The 16,359-nt window shown below is 42.1% G+C and overlaps 1 protein-coding gene across 2 annotated transcripts in view; it reads left to right on the forward strand.

Moving 5' to 3' along the window:
* The window catches only part of LOC142019088 (netrin-4-like), a 72,721-nt gene that overhangs the window by 2,421 nt on the left and 53,941 nt on the right, over nt 1–16,359 (forward strand). For both annotated transcript variants that reach the window (XM_075005497.1, XM_075005498.1), the window contains exon 2: nt 6,347–6,888. In XM_075005497.1, the coding sequence (XP_074861598.1) occupies nt 6,347–6,888 (542 nt within the window). The remainder of the gene's footprint in view (nt 1–6,346; nt 6,889–16,359) is intronic.

Genomic DNA, 16,359 nt, shown 5'->3' on the forward strand with positions numbered 1-16,359 from the left:
TGCGTGCCCTTTGCCAGTGCATGGCTTCTTAGAGTTGGAAAGATAAACTAGAAGGGTAAAAAAGTGAGGGTGAAATTGAGGTTTGTCAGCATGCTTTTCTGTTTGGAAATATGCAACTGAGGCTCTCTCTTGCCTTAGTTAAGTTAGACTCAGGGCTCTATTCACTTTGCACAATGCACTGCTGAGCCCTGGAAAAGTCTTGACTTGGGGGTCAGTTTGAAGGGTTGACAAGAGCTCATACTCTTAAATTTTGATCTGCCAGCATTCTGCCCATGTGGTTCCTCACAGCTGAGTTTCTAATGGCAGCTCTCCAAAAGGGGGCGTGGGTTGGCCAAAATCAGCCATTTCTAGCTAAAAGCTTAAATTCAGTGCATGCTTTTTGAAATAAAATTGATGCTGGCCAATTACCTGCCAGAATTTCACTAAGTAATGTCAAGCAGTGCAGATTTTTCCTCATTCTGCTTTTGTCAATGGGCACTAGTAGTAGGATGAGCCGATGCCCCTACGCTAAATTCAGGACATCTGGTAAGATTACTCCTATTCAAGCAATTGCAACAGCAGTCAAACCTATGCAGTACAAATGTTCAAGTTAAGATCAGGTTGGCAGAGGTCTCAATTAAAAAAAATTGCGTAGTTGGATTCTCTCTGGTGGTGGGCAGCTGGCAAGCAAGGATCTGGCCAGCAGCAGGATGCACCACCAGCATGGAGGGGGAGGGGCAGAAAATATGGGACAATTTGCCTAATTTTAAGAAAAGAGGAGGACACTTGCAGGAGGGCTAAAATAAGGGACCGTCCCTTTTAAAACGGGATGTCCAGTCACCTTAACAAGTAGCTTCACTCAGAGAGGCTTGACTTGCCTGGGGTCTGCGAGTAACTAGCACCTCTGAAAACCAAGCCAGAGGTATTCAGTATAATTGAGACTGTAGGAGATATTTAGACATGCAGAGTGGATTTGGCCAAATTGGGATTTGGCCAGGACATTGCATCTAAAAATCTAACATGCTGTCATGTGCTATGTGACCTTTAACCTCCTGGTGTTGTGCCAAAGTTCTGAGAGGGAGCGGGACTACCCCTAGCTGTGGAGACAGGTTAGCGTCCAGGTATGTTTACGCTTGCCAGGGGGTCGGCCTGCTGCGATCGATCTTCCAAGGATCCGTTTTGCTGAGCGTGTGAAGATGTGGCAGAATTGATCTTTCTGAGCTCAGCTGTTGCCCCTGGTACTCCATGCTGCTGTGTGGAGTAAGGGACGGTGGTGCAAACCCAAAGAGTGCCAGTCTACACCAGGGAACAAAGTCGATCCTGACACATCAATTCTAGCCACACTAATAGAACAGCTAGAATTGCATATCTGGGATCGACTTTGATCCCAGGTGCAGACCAGGCATGGCTCTTTCAGTCCTTGGCCTTTCAAGCAGTAAAGGTGAGACAGTACCAGCTGGAAGAGAGGTTTGTGTGGTGTGAATATCAAGCCACTGGTAAATGGACTAAGCCAGTGTTCCCTGTGCGCTGAGCACTTGAGTGGTCACTCAAGAGAGATTCAGATGCTGCCCAGCTGATTAGCAGAGCGCCCACAGTAAGGTTTTGGGTTTCAGTTGCCAGGGGCTGATTAAGAACAGGTGGGACAACACAGTCACAAGCCTCCACTCCCTTATATTAAAATAGTAACATAACATCATTATTTCATTGTTCCATTACAGCAAGTTGTTTAAACAAAAGAGAGGCATGAAGCTAGGGGCCCCTCACACCTGGGGGCCCTGGGGCAACTGCACCTTTCACCCTTATGTTAATCCACTGCTGTTTATTGGTGGTGCACATTAGCACATGCATCAGTGCACATAACAAATTTATTCTGCACTTGGATGGAAAAAATCCGCACATGGATGGAAAAGATTAGCACGAACATTGACTGAGATCCACCTTACTCATTTCACGGTGGCTACTGACCAGCCAACAAATGCCAAAATGTTTTGGCGGCTACCAGTATGAAGTTAAATGACCATAGCTCGTTCCTAACCTCTGGAGACATCTGCCTCCTGGCCACAGCTAGCTTTAAAAATGCACATTTACAATTTTTCAGCAATTAAGAAGATGGGTAAATAGAGTAAAACAAATGAAAGACACAGATACATACATGTTGAATAGTACCAGAGAGTAAGCCGTGCTAGTCTATACACTATCAAAACAAAAAGCAGACATACATACAGTGTGAAATTGGCTTATTATAAATTCAGCTGTAGTGAAACTCCAGCAATAGTAAAGATGAGCCAGACCAACCCCAGATTTCTAGGGCATCCAAAATATGGATCAGAACTTTGTGATGCAACCACTCTCAAGACATTTAAAACACTGTTTTGTGGTTCTCTATATGGACAAGAAATAAAGGACCTGCTCCAAATCCCACTGAAGTCAAAGGGCACTTTTCCATTCCTTGCAATGAGCTTTAGGTTAGAGCTCAAATGAATGGCCTGGTGCCATTTCTTCTCTTCAGGCCTCTAGGGAGGGTGAAAAATGCACTTTTTAATATTTAATGTGTCTTCAGTGAACATGTGTCAGGCTCTGATGCCTAATGGGGATGTGAAGTTAGCCACTGCTGCCTGAGCAGTTGTCCAGCTTGTCCTTTCAGCCATGTGACCCACCTCATATTGAATGGCTCACTAATCATCAGAGAGAGACTGTCATTTGCTAGCTGTGCCCCACAAAACTGCTGCCTTACTGCGTGGCCTTAGGGAGCAATGAATAAGTAAATACATAAATGGCATGATTCACTGGGCCAAGCCGTCGGTCAGGGAGCCAGAGTTAATCAGCCTCATAATAGGCACTGCTCTGATGGGTTAGCATCTTATAAATTATTCAGTAAGTCTCTGCTGGCTTTCCAGAGGGGGGCCTGTGGGGGGAGTTGCTAGCTGCCAGGGGACAGCTTTCCTTCTTCAGCAGTGCGAGTAAGTGCCTGCGGATTGATTTCTTTAAATTAAAAGCTCTTAATCGAATGCACAATGTTTTTCCTCTCTCTCCTTCCCTAAAGCGCCCCCGCCCCGCTAATTTGCAGTTTGTTCTCTCCTTTTTCCTAATGACACAGCAGTTCAGACAGGAACTGTGTATTGATGTTGCTGCATTAGCAGGCAGAACAGATAAACTTCCACGTCATTGCTGATCAGAAAGGCAACTGTGCTCATCTCCACTTTCCATGTTCCATTAAATACAGTTAGACCATTCAGGGCATGGCAGACAGATAGTCCACCACCAACACCTATCAGAAACAGCAGCTTCTTGTCCAAAACTTGTTTCTTGTCTTTACTTTCATCCATCCTCGTCTCCCTAATGTCTTCCATGCTGTTTTGTATGCTTAGAATTGCCTCCTTTCCTAGAGATGCTTCCTTTCCTTTACCTTACTTTCCTAGAGTAGCAAATGATATGTGTGTTCCTTCAAATCTTCTCTGCTATAGGCTCTGTGAAGGCTTTCCATGGCAATCTACCAAAGACAGACATACATCCACACAGTTTTATAGACTGACCTCCCCCTAGTCATATTATATATTACATATCTCACTGGTATTCTTAACTCAAGACCTGATCCCGAAAAGCACTAACTCCAGTTATAGCCAATACAGCCAATCTAGTGTAAACTCTTTGGAACCAGAGATAGTGTCTTCTACTCCAGTTTGCACAACACTGATCACACCAAGGTGGTAATGTCTGATCCATTTTAAGTACAGAAATTTAATACAAGTGTAACTCCAGAGGCACTGAGGCCACTGACAAAGGACTGAGTGAAGTCTCTGTTCTACAGCCTTGGCAGGCAGCCAGCTGGCCCTGGGGTTACACAGGAAAATCCGTATACAGGGGGTCCTGGAAGAATTTTCCCCCCATAAGAAATAATGTAAATAGAGTGGAAAGGGACTGTAAGAAAGTAAATTTGGCCTATGTGACCAATTACACTCTAATGTACCACACTCTTACCGTATCGTACATTTAAAGCATTTTAAGCAACATTTAAAAATTATCCTAATCCAAAATACATTTTGAACCATGTTTATCCTATGTGCAGTACATGACAGAAGGGAGTCGCAGAGGGTACGTTAATTTTTTGTTTTCTAAACAGAGTATGACATAAGTGTGAGGAATTTTTACTTTGTGCTCCTCAAAGTTTCAATGGTGTATAAGTGTGAAACAACTTATAACAGAGCAATTTATATTGAAGACTGACTGTATTCCATTTTTCCAGTGCCTTTTACCCAGGGATCTTGCAGCTCATTATTGAAACCTCACAAGGCAGAAACTAGACATTAATAAGTCAGGCATGGTAAAATAAGGAAATTTAGATATCAAAATTTCATGAAAAGATATTTTCAAGCATTGCTGCCTTCAAATTCTGCCTCAGGTGCCAGAAGTGAGGTTTTGAGAAAAAAAAAACGAAAAAGAAAATCAGGGTTATTCAATGGAACTGGTGTTGCACAGTGGATGGAATTGCAAAGCTTCAGGACTGAGGTGATGTTGCCCAAACAAGGAAGCACTAGACACATTGTACAGAAATGGTTACTGAACCTGTATGACACAATACACTTGGCTCAGACCCTAAACTAGATTGCTGTGTTCATCAAGATAAACTGTGAATAAATGTCAAACAGCTTCCAAGGCTGAGAAGTACTATGGATTTAGAAGAATGCAAGATATTAAGGGAAAGACATGGAGAAAAGATCCAACTTTTGAACTCCAAAAGTTTATGATGATACATCATCTTTGTGCTCGGTGTATAGTGTTCATTGCAATACATTCAACAATGCAGTGTTGGAGGCCTGTCGAAGAAGACCCAACTGTCAGAGCTCCAGCAGGCTTCAGCTTGTTACTGCACCTCCACCCTGCAAAGAGAAGATTGCTGGGGCATGGCTAGGCCTTGGCCTCACCCCATCTTTGCACTAGTCTTCGTAATATGGCCAGCTACTTTGCAGGGAGCAGTTGAACATTGCACATGTTCATAAGACAGTCTCCCAAAACTTGTCCTTGCCTTTGTGTCTTGTCTGAGACACAATCTCTCCAGTTCTTCTCTTGGTCCTGTGGAAATCTTTGCTGCCTACTCCTGAGATCTGCAGCATAAAAGTCAACATCTACTTCAAAATGAAGGACAGAAGAGAAACCAGGAGCAAATCCACATGAGTTGGGTTCATTTTTTCACCATAAGCACTGAACCATGAACTACAATTTTATGATTTCCAAAGTTTTACAGAGCTAAATCCTCACATCTTTTCTCAGGCCTAACTTGATTTTTAAAGGGGGTTTGGCCAGAGTAAGAACAGCACAAAAACTAAATAATTTCAGGGCTTGGCCCATAATTTGCTAAATCTAGAATTAACGGTTGATGTTTGAATGTTCTCAAACTACTGAGCATTTCAGCTAATCCAAGTTTCTCTGGAACAAGGTCTTGGGACCTATAAATTCAATGTCACAAGGCATTAATGATTTCCATATGAGAACTAGAGAGATGAAAAATTAAAATATTAGGCTTTTTAGATGTCCTTTCCTTTTGTGAAGAAATACATGTATAAATAGTAGAACTTGGTTGCTATACATTTTGCCCAGTATTTGACACTGTATTTGGATACTTAAACAAGGAGCCTGATTCCTCAGAGCTGCTAAAATCCCATGGTTCCAGGTGATGTTACTGCTCAACATGTCTGAAAATCCATCTATGTAGGTGAAGCCAAAATATGGATGTAGGTACCTAATCTTAGGCACCTTTATGTGAAAATACTGACTTTAGTTTTGGAGGCAGAAGCCATCTTTTTGTTATATGTTTGTATAGAGCCCAGCACAATGGTATTTCACAATCCCTGACTGGACCCTGATTGGACCCTTTGCAAACCAAATAATATACAATACATAGGCTATTCCTGTACTGTAAGCATGTAGCTTCCCTACAGTATAATAAAAGCACGATAACGCAAGGGTTTCTATCATTAAAGCGGTATATAGATGTGTGATACTGGACAAGTGGGGTCACATTTTCAGAAAAGATCAACGCTGGATTTTCAAGTGCTCAGCATTGACAGTTGAGGCCAGTTTTTCAGAAGAGTACACTTCCCAGTACAAGGCCAGATTCACCCAGAAACTCACACTGTGGCAATTAGGTCAAATTTTCTGAAGAGACCAGCCACCACCATATTTGAGTTTTTCAAAAATCTGTCCTCTCTTATGGTGCTGGATGTTCCGACAGTATTTTAGTGGTGTAGATGGATAAGTGGTTCCATGCTGAGTTTAGACTGGTAGAAGTTTGTATTGTCTTCCCCATATTTAATTATGAGACTGGCCTGAGAAATTCTGTTTAGTTTTGTTTCTTACTTCTGTATTTCAGACCCAGTAAAGCTACAAGCCTTCCGCTGTGATGGCCACGCCTGCAATCCTCCTGTGGGGAACCTCGCAACAGGCAGGACTCCTGTCTCTCTTACCACGTGTGGGCAGAACAGCACAGAACTTTATTGTTTCTACCCACACCACAGCCTCCTTCATCAGGTCTCCCAAGGCTGTGGGCAGCCCAGATGCACTAAATGCAATGCCAATCAGCCTGATAACGCCCACCTTCCCTCTGACATGACAGATGATTTCTTCCTAAACCCTGGCTCTTGGTGGCAGTCTGCACAAGGGGTACACAGGGAAGAAATCAGGCTGGACTTGGAAACAGCCTTCTACCTAACTCACGTCATAATCGTGTTCAAGTCGCCTCGCCCAGCGGCTATGGTACTGGAGAGGTCTCAGGACAATGGACAGACATGGAGGCCTTACAAGTATTTTTCTCTCAACTGTACAGCAACATTTGGGATCCAAGATGACCTTATTGAGGAGGGCTCCTTGTGCACTTCCAGGTATTCCAGTGCGGTGCCTTGCACGAGAGGTGAGGTAAGTCATAACGGACATTTGTGCTATATTTAGAGGGTCAGTTAAAAATTAGCTAAAAATCAGGGACTACGTGCTGAAAGGGACATGGTCCAAACCACTAACTAAAGGCAGGCACAACATTTAGGTCTGACATTAAAAAAAAAATAAAAAAGGAGGTGAAGGACCTTCCCAGTCCTTTGTATCAGAGACTTCAGTCTAGCAGTCCTCAGTCTGATTCTCTCTCTTGCTTGTCTGACTTGGCCTGACACTGCTGTGTGTGGTGCTGTTCCTAAACCAGACAGTCTTTCTCCCTTGCCATCCAGGGCGAGACTGCCCTCTGCTCTGCTGAGAATCCCTTTATATATGGTGCTTGCAGTCCCTTACTGCCTGCTCCAGCGAGCCATCTCCCACTCAGATCACTCAAAAAGCCCTCTTTAATCCCTTCTCTTCCCAGTATGGGACAACCAGCCCACTATGGGTGCATCTACACTTGCATTCCAATTTTGAAAAAGGTATGCAAATGAGGGAAATTGAAAATGTAAATGAGGTGCATATTTGCAATTTGGCACCTCATTTGCATATTCTTATTTCAAAAGAAGAAAACCAGTGTAGGCGCTGCTCTTTCGAAAGTAAACCCCATCTTCGAAAGAATCCTTCTTCCTATTAAATAAAGGAAAGAAGGATTCTTTCGAAGATGGGGTTTACTTTCGAAAAAGCAGCGTCTGCACTGGTTTTCTTCTTTCGAAAGAAGCTCTTTTGAAATAATATGCAAATGAGGTGCCAAATATGCAAATATACAACTCATTTGCATTTTATTTACCTCATTTGCATGCCTTTCAAAAGAGGAATGCAAGTGTAGACACAGCCAAAGAGAACAGTTATACAAGAATGGCCAGACCTTGCCTGGGTTCATTGGCATCAATCTTTATGCTGGTTATACAGGATCGAAACCTCTACTTGTGATACAGACCAAAATTCAACCTACCTGAAGCTCTGTTAGATTTCCTAGGATATTAGTTGACCATGTAATTGATTCCATAGTCCTTTTCCATTTATGCCTAGATGCCTTACTACATTTTCTTCAAGATTCCTTAATGAGCTCACAGTCCTATTTTGGGCATCACACTATGTAGTCACAGAAGTGATCATGCTGTCACAGGTTCAGCAATGGGAATCCACCACAAAATAGAGAGGCTGTGAAGGGAGATGTCCTGGTTTGCTTTAAATGAAATTATATGAATTCCAGTGGTGCTTATAACTTCACAGCTGCCTGAGGCAATAAGGAATTGTTACCTTATTTTCGGGATGGGAAGCTAAGGCAGAGAGAGTTAAGGGTGAAATTTACCCTGTGCTTCGATAGCATGTCTATGTCTACATGGCAGAGCTGTTTTGGGATACCTTTGTATCCTGAAATAGCTACTCCACCTCTTTGAAATGCGCCTATTATTTTGAAATATTTTTCAAAATAACAGGTGTGCTATTTTGGCATCCCTGCACTCCTTGTTGCAGGAGGAATAAGGGGGGCTTCAACATAGCACATTATTTAGAAATAAACTCGAAATAAGATGCACAATTTGTGTAACGCAACTTGCTTCAAGTCTAAGGTGCCGTGTAGACATAACCCATAAGACCAATACATATGGTGCACATATTGGAGATTCGTAGCAGCCACTCGGACACCATCTGGTTGTTTGAGGCATAGCTTTGTTAATTAATAAACATGCCATTTTTAAAATATTAAACAAGGAAAGTGGAGTTGAATTTAAGACAACTGTACCTGAATGTTTTCTATTTCGGTATTTCTTCTGGACCTACAGAGATATTCTCTAGACACCTTATACCACCTTGCATTATTATACCACCTTCTAACTGAGGATCTTAGTACTTTACAAAATCTAACAAATCACATCTCAGAATGCATATAAATGACATTTTGCCATTTTACAGGTGGCGAAACTGAGGCATGGAAAGGCAACATGATTTTCCCATGGTCACACAGGAAGCTTCTGGCAAAGTTAGCAGTAGAATTGAGTAGTCCTGAGTTGCAGTCCTTAACCACAAATCACATTTCCTTTCCCCGTCTCTGTAATAAAAGCTTTTGTCTCTGTAACTCTTTGGTTTGTACTTCCACTGTTGCTTAACCTTGGAGAATATCATTAAGACCATGTGTTGCGGCAAAATTAAATCTGAGCAGATGGCAGAAAATCAAACAGTAAAATCTTCATTCCACACAAGTCTCCACAATTGCAAATGTCTGTATAGCAATTCTTTTTAAATTTATCATCTAGCTGATAGATTTATTATTAATCTACTATCTGTTTGAGAGCATCTGTCTGTCTGTCTGTTTGTTCAAGAACTCTTCCTAAATGGTAAGAGTTGGGGACACCAATCGGTATACAGCTTCCTCTTATAACATAAAGCAAGGTCAGAGTCTGGTTGTGCCAGGAAAACGGGATGTACCTGGTATGGGATTGCTTCTCATAAAGCCATATAGAAAAGAGACAGAATTACCAGGAAAGTGAAAGGGCCTGGCGGGGAGCACCCCTCAGTCTGGGACTGTCCCAGCCTTGAGCCTCCCACCCTCCAGACACCCTTTATGGAGGGTGGAGGGGGTGAAGCTTCCCCCTCCTGCCTCTGATTCATATGGGAGCACTGATGGTTGTTCCGCCTCATCAGAGAGCAAGGGGAAAGTGCACAGTTTGCTGCATTCCTCACTCTGGCTGGGGAGCACAGAGGGCAGACAAACCTGGAGCTGCACCAGCCAGGGGACATGCACTGCTCCTCCGGCTGTGCCCTCTGGAGCTGCAGCAGCTGTGGATAAAGGTGTGTCTGTTTCACTGTGCCACGAGCTGCTGCACTGAGAGCTGGGGTAGTCCTCTCTCCCTGGGGCAGCCTGCACACTGAACCCTTCATCCTCAGCCCCACCCCAGAGCAAGGATTTAAATGAAGAAAAACAAAAAATAATTGAGCTAACTACCCAAGCAATGCCAGGTAAATCTTCCAGTCATAAAACATAGTTACAACACCCTTAGAACCATGAAGATCCCAAATAATTTTACTAACTGAAAAATGAATTAAAAATATATAGGCTCGCGTCACCCACCACTGTTGTTTTCTGCAATCAAAAGTTGCAGGCGCATATAAGTGCACAGCAACACCATGCAACTTCCTTGCAGAGAACAAGAAGAATACTGATGTGCAACAATGAAATATAACACCCATAATCCCAAAGGATCATGAAGTTCCTGACAGACTTTTGAGGGGATCTTTTAGTTTATATCATCACTGGAACATGGCTACATCTGGGGTACAAATGCTTTAGCCATATTGGCCATGTCTACACTACAGTGATCTTTTGAAAGAAGTTCTTCCAGAAGATCTCTCCCAAAAAACCTTCTTTCGAAAGTGTGTGTCCACACATAAAAAAAGGGGATCAAAAGATTGATGCACTCTTTTTATAGATTGTTGCCACATAGCCCCTGCTCTTTTGAAAGAATGGGTCAAGGAAAAAAAAAATCCAGCACCACAAAGACTGCACTTTTTTTTTAAAAAAAAAAAGGGACCCCTGGAGCATCTACACACTCTTTTTTTTCCCTGAAAGAAGCTTTTGGAAAAAGACGCTCTTCCTCATCTGGGAGAGGAAGAGGGCTGCTGGAAAAAGTGCTGCGTTCTTCCAGTTTCATATCAAAAAAGCACATTTTGGCTACGTCTACGCTACAGAGATGTTTTGAAAGAAGCTCTTCTGGAAGATCTTTTCCAAAAAAACCTCCTTTCGAAAGAATGTGCGTGCGCGCGTGCACGCAAACACACACACGCAAGCAGCTCAAAAAAATGATCGTCTCTTTCAAAAGAGAGAGTCCACACAGCCCTCGCTCTTTCAAAAGAATGGGCCAAGTATTCAAAATAAAGAATGTTCTTTCGAAAGGGTCCTGCAAAGTGTCTACACACGTTTTCATTCAAAAGAAGCTTTCCAAAAGGGGCACTCTTCCTCAAACAGGAAAGGAGGAGTGATTTTAAAAGGAGTGCCATGTTCTTTCGACTTACTTTTGAAAGAACACTTTTTGTGTGTAGAGGCTTCATGGGCTCTTTCAAAAGAGCTCCCTTCTTTCAAAAAATCTTTTGAATGAACTTGCTAGTGTAGACGCAGCCTTAGTGCGTGGAAAAAGTACCTCCGTTTCCAAAAGAACTTGCTAGTGTCGTGGCAGCCTCTAAGTCTGGACCATTATTCTAATGAAACTGATGGAGGCTGGAAGGAAGCAGACTGTTGTTACCAAAAGTGAAAGTTGACCAGAACTTTGCATGGTGACAAGTATCATAGGGGTAGCCATGTTAGTCTGTATCAACAAAAATAATGAGAAATACTGTGGCACCTTATAGACCAACAGATATGTGGGAGCATAAGCTTTTGTGGTCAAAGACCCACTTAGTCAATGCATCTGATGAAGTGGGTCTTTGCTCACGAAAGCTTATGTTCCAAAAAATCCATTTGTCTATAAACTGTCACAGGACTTCTCGTTGTCCAAGCAGAACCGTTTTCCTATTATTACCAAAAGCAATATGGGATTTTTAACCATCTGTGGTCAGAACCTCTGTATTATATGAGTTCTAAAGATGTCACCTACATCCACACACTGCCCCTGAGACATGGATACAACACTGTCTCAGAAGAAAGAATGTCACCTCAAGAATCCCCAGCACTATTTCCTGCAGTATCCTCTGCTTGTGTGTGTGTGTGTGTGTGTGTGTGTGTGTGTGCGTGCGCATGCGCACGCGCACATGTTGGCCAATCCAGCTGCTGAAGCCAGCCTTGTGTGAGAGCTAGTGAACTCACAGCACCAGGTTGTAACTTTTCAGAAATTATCTAACTTGTTCCCACATGAGGTTACCTATTAATGTTAAGATGTTAGTGTTACCCCTTTTGACCTGAAACTGGTACACAATATTCAAGGTCCTGCAGGTTGCTTCTCTTGAGAGAAATGGCATCAGGGATTTATTTGCTGTAATCCTGCTTATTTACTAAGAATACATACTAAGTCCTCTTTCCCTGAATCAAACAAGAGGACACCCGTTCCTTGATCATTATTGCAAGCCTCTTTTTCCAGCCAGCCCTATACCCAAAAAGCTGTCTTTTACTTTTCTCTTGGTCACATTTCAAGTTCTTCTCTGCTCTGTCCTTGACTTTCTGCTGCCTCCTCTGTCTGTATGTGATGTTTCTAGATGCCTCTGCTCATATATATACACACACACTTCCCCCAAAACAGTATTCAGCTACCTGTGTTTGCATCCAATCCCCAGTGAAACCCCTCCATCCACCTAGCTCTGATCCTGATCAGTCTTGCATGTGGCCTATGTTTTGGGAAGTAGTTCCTATTTGCTTCAGCTATTTTATTCCAAAAAGGAGCTTAGCTGTTTCTTATATTTGTCCTGAACAAAGAGGATGGCTGTTACTCCTGCCAGTTTCAACCAAGTTTCATATTGCATAACGTTATACAATAACATTTTTAGAAGGTTGTTCATCTACTGTAAAACATCCATCTATCTATAGCCAATGTTTTTATGTGGCATTATGCATTGGTACATTGAACATTTTACTACTTGTCTGTATGTCTACATTTCTAATGCACCACTTACTATAGTACAAACACTAATATTAACCATAGCTACCAGAAATTTAAATGAAGATGTGAACAAGGCAAAAGGTTAAATAAATTCAACATTGCAGTCAGACTTTGATGTGCTTAGATGTCTAGTAATTAAGATCCCATCTGGTGGTGATAAGGTTGGGAATAATAGGATTTGCATACTGACAACATGTGCATTCAAGGATCTGGGACAGGAGGAGCACATTTTTAATTAACTAGAACATCCAGAAATGAAAACAAATGTTCCTTTCTGTAGAATAATATGTTTGCATAAATGAAAGGGATTAACATGCAGGGTCTGTATCACAGTGCTCCACTTTCAGCACTTTGTGTGTAGATGCGCTATTTCAGAACAAGCTGTTCCACAAAATCTCTTCTGCATAGCTTGTTCTGAAATAATGCTGCTATGTAGACAACACAGTCTTATTGAGTACAATGATAGTTTTTCCTGATTGGGGCAGATTGGTGAGAGCTGCAAGATTTAGAGTTATTGCTTGTTCCTCTCACTTGATACCATGATCCACCTGTGGCATCACAATGATTAGAGAGCTGACAATGCTAAGGCCTCCACAGAGAGAAAAGCAGCAGGCTCAGGTCATCTAAGCAGAGCTGACCTTAGAGAAAATGGCACTCTGCACAACCTTGCATTTTAGTGCCCCTTTTCATTCACATGTCCTTAAATAAATGATGGAACAGCCTGGTCTTTATATCCCATATGTGGCTATGTTAATAATTTACAAGGTTTTCAATGATGCATCAGCAGCTTTTTCAGAGTCTGATCCAACAACACCTAGAAATTAATGACAAATGGGATTGCTCATCTTTCTGAAAAACTGGATCCTCTAATAGCTGAGGTGTAAGAGACAGAGTGGAAGATGCTCATGAAAAATCCAGGAGATCTGCAGCAGGCATAGCAAACAAAGCTCACTGCTCTCTGTGGGTTCTTCTAGCTTCCAAATGGAAAAGATTCAACAAGGAGGGATTAGTCACTCTTGAAGGCAAGTGCCCAAATGTTATGACTAGGGCTGTCTGTTCAGTGTTTAGTTTAACTGGAGCTGTAGAGGAGAGAAAATGCAGAGGCATATTGGCGGGAAGCAGTTAACACTGACAGAATAAACAAGCAGATAACACTGCCAGGCCTCACTTCTCTGGAGGACAAGCTTAAAGAGACACAGAGGCTTGGGTTGCGGGTGACTTGAACCCAGAAGAAACAACTGGGACAGAAAGGGGACAAGGCTGGGGCCCTAGCAGATGAACTGCAGAGATACAGGGCCGTCCCATTCTGACTAGGCTTATAACAAGCCATGTCATGAATATTTGGCACCTTGTAAACTAGCCAGAAAAAGACCACTGTTTTTCTAGCATTATTTCTGCACTTCCTGACATGCCGGGCAGCAGACACCGAACAGAGTTCTCTTCCTGGCTCTGTTATATAAGGCTTGGAGAAGCTGCCACATTTTTTTTTTCTAAGTCTCAATTGAAAAAAATCTCTTTGCATGTGAACTTATTAGCCTGGGGGATAATTTCATGATTTTTGTTTTTAACTCCCCGAAGAAGATAATTTAATAATTTCTCCATGGTTTTCCATATATTGCTATGATCCCCAGGACTGTGGCATCTTAGATTTCTGCTAGACCTCTGTTTTGCAGATTGGTGCTTCTGAAATCTTTCAGATGAGCTTTGCACAGGAAAGGGAACAAAGAAGTGGTGTTGGTGATAAGATAATGTGCCTTTCCCATCTGGATCCAGCCTAGAGTATCAGATCTCATTTACCCATGACTAGAAGTTGTTACTTTTTGATTGCTATTCAGCAGACGGTGTGAAATGGGTTTCATTGTCCTCAGTCCAGTCCCCAGTAGATATGTGTCTGCAGCTGAGAAACCATCATACTGGTGTTTGCAGTTTGTGTTTCAGAAACAGCTCATTGCATCATGAGGAAACACCATGGTGTGTAGCAGGGTGATCGCCTTATGGAAATAGCCTCAGGTCCCATGAAGTGTTGCACAATAACGATGTTGTGTAGGCCTGGGACAAGTTTTGGGACATTTCAGTTATCCTCCCATCGTTCCCTGCAGTATGTGGGACCAATCTGAAGAAACTGGGATCATTCAGCAAAACATGGGACATGCTAATTCAGCACTAATTAACGCCTTGCTGGTGGATTCACTCAGAATAGCAAAGACAATGGATCAGGGAGACTAAATATCACTGCTCTTCATCCTCACTGCCTGTCTTTAATGACTCACTTGACTTAAAACCTTGTACTCCGGATGGAGCATAAGCCATCTGCAAGTCTCCTCCATTTCACTCTGTCTCAGGACAAAACATTTAGCTGACCCAAGGAGTTCCCTAGTTGTTGTCTTTCAATCTCAGTAGATCTTCTCCATGTTGTCCAAGGCCTTCCTCTTTTGTTGTTCCTTTTCAGGTTCCATTGGAGAGCTTGACAGACTATGCTGGATGATGGTTTTCTGAGTGCATGGCCTAGCCATCCGCAGTTTCTTCTCTTAATTTGAACATCAAGTGGTCCTTGTCCTGCTCTGTTCCAAAGCTCCTCAGTTTAAAGCCTTTCTTTATACCCTCTCTATTTCTGCTACATCCTTTCTGAGAAGGGCAACTGGAACTAAATATAAACGAGGCACACCATTGCTTTATGTAACAAAATTACTATATCAAAATCAGAGAAGTTTGCAGGGACAAGTGTAAGGAAGGGAGTTGATTGTGACATTTCAGTGTTGTCTGTCTCTAGGCTAGTTCATCCCATTGTCTCCTGACAGCAATCAATAATTCCTCCAAGAGGGTGCATTACTGTATCACGAAACAGCAACAGCAATTGACAGTGACAGAAAGTAGCTCTGACATGCTGTTGTGATTGGCCTTTCATGGGTGTCGTCTTTAGACTCCTAGCATATTGCTATTGCATCCCAAAATGTGGATGCTCCTTCTATATTGCTTTATAATTCTTAGCAAATGAAATGTAACACTTTGTCTGATGTGGGGCTAGTAGCTTGTGATACTCATCAATAGTCTCATGAGATAAATTTAGAGACTTTTTTTGGATATTCTGAATCCAAAATGGAGCTGGCATAAGATGGCAAAGATGTTGAATGGAAGATTTGATGACCAAGGTAGCCCAAAGCAAATGCAAGTTGAAGAGGTATTAGTCCCCTGCTGTGTTGGAAAGCATACAACTAATCCAAGATGTCCCTTTGTAATTGAATTTAACTGGATCAGAGGCACAAAACAAAACATAGTTTTTTTTCTTTAATAAACTGGCATAATCTGTTTTTAAATGCTCCACTGTTTTACTGCCCACCATATTAGGATGGAAATTCAGTGGACTTCAAGCAAACATGTTCAGTGAATCAAGAATATGCTTAAAAACTAAAAAGAAAACTGGCATTTCTTCTTGTTTCTCATTATGTGCCTTTCTAGTGGAGTTCTGAAACAAGACAAAGTTTACTCTTGCTTTGGAGGATGGATTAATACATTTAGCACTTTAGTTCCATTATACGGATGATATAACTTCTGTTAAAGAGTAGGAAAATTTGGAACATAACAGCTTGTTACTCCCTTCAGAACTAACCAACTTGAAAGCAACCTACTACTGAAGAACAGTAGGATTGAACTGATGGAAGTTTTTATTATGGCTTCTTTCTGATAGGCACACGTTAAATACAGAGACATTACTATCCTCATTGAGCCAATTCCATGCAACGTGATCAGCATATCTTAGGAATAATTTGCAATATCCATTTTTTGTTCTGCTTAAGGATTTTCTTTTGTAGGAGGGCGCACATAGGAACTGCGCTATATGCGTGACTCATATTCCTTGACCTGAGGCTATGAGGGG

Source organism: Carettochelys insculpta, chromosome 11, assembly GCF_033958435.1.
Source record: "Carettochelys insculpta isolate YL-2023 chromosome 11, ASM3395843v1, whole genome shotgun sequence".
NCBI lineage: Eukaryota > Metazoa > Chordata > Testudines > Carettochelyidae > Carettochelys > Carettochelys insculpta.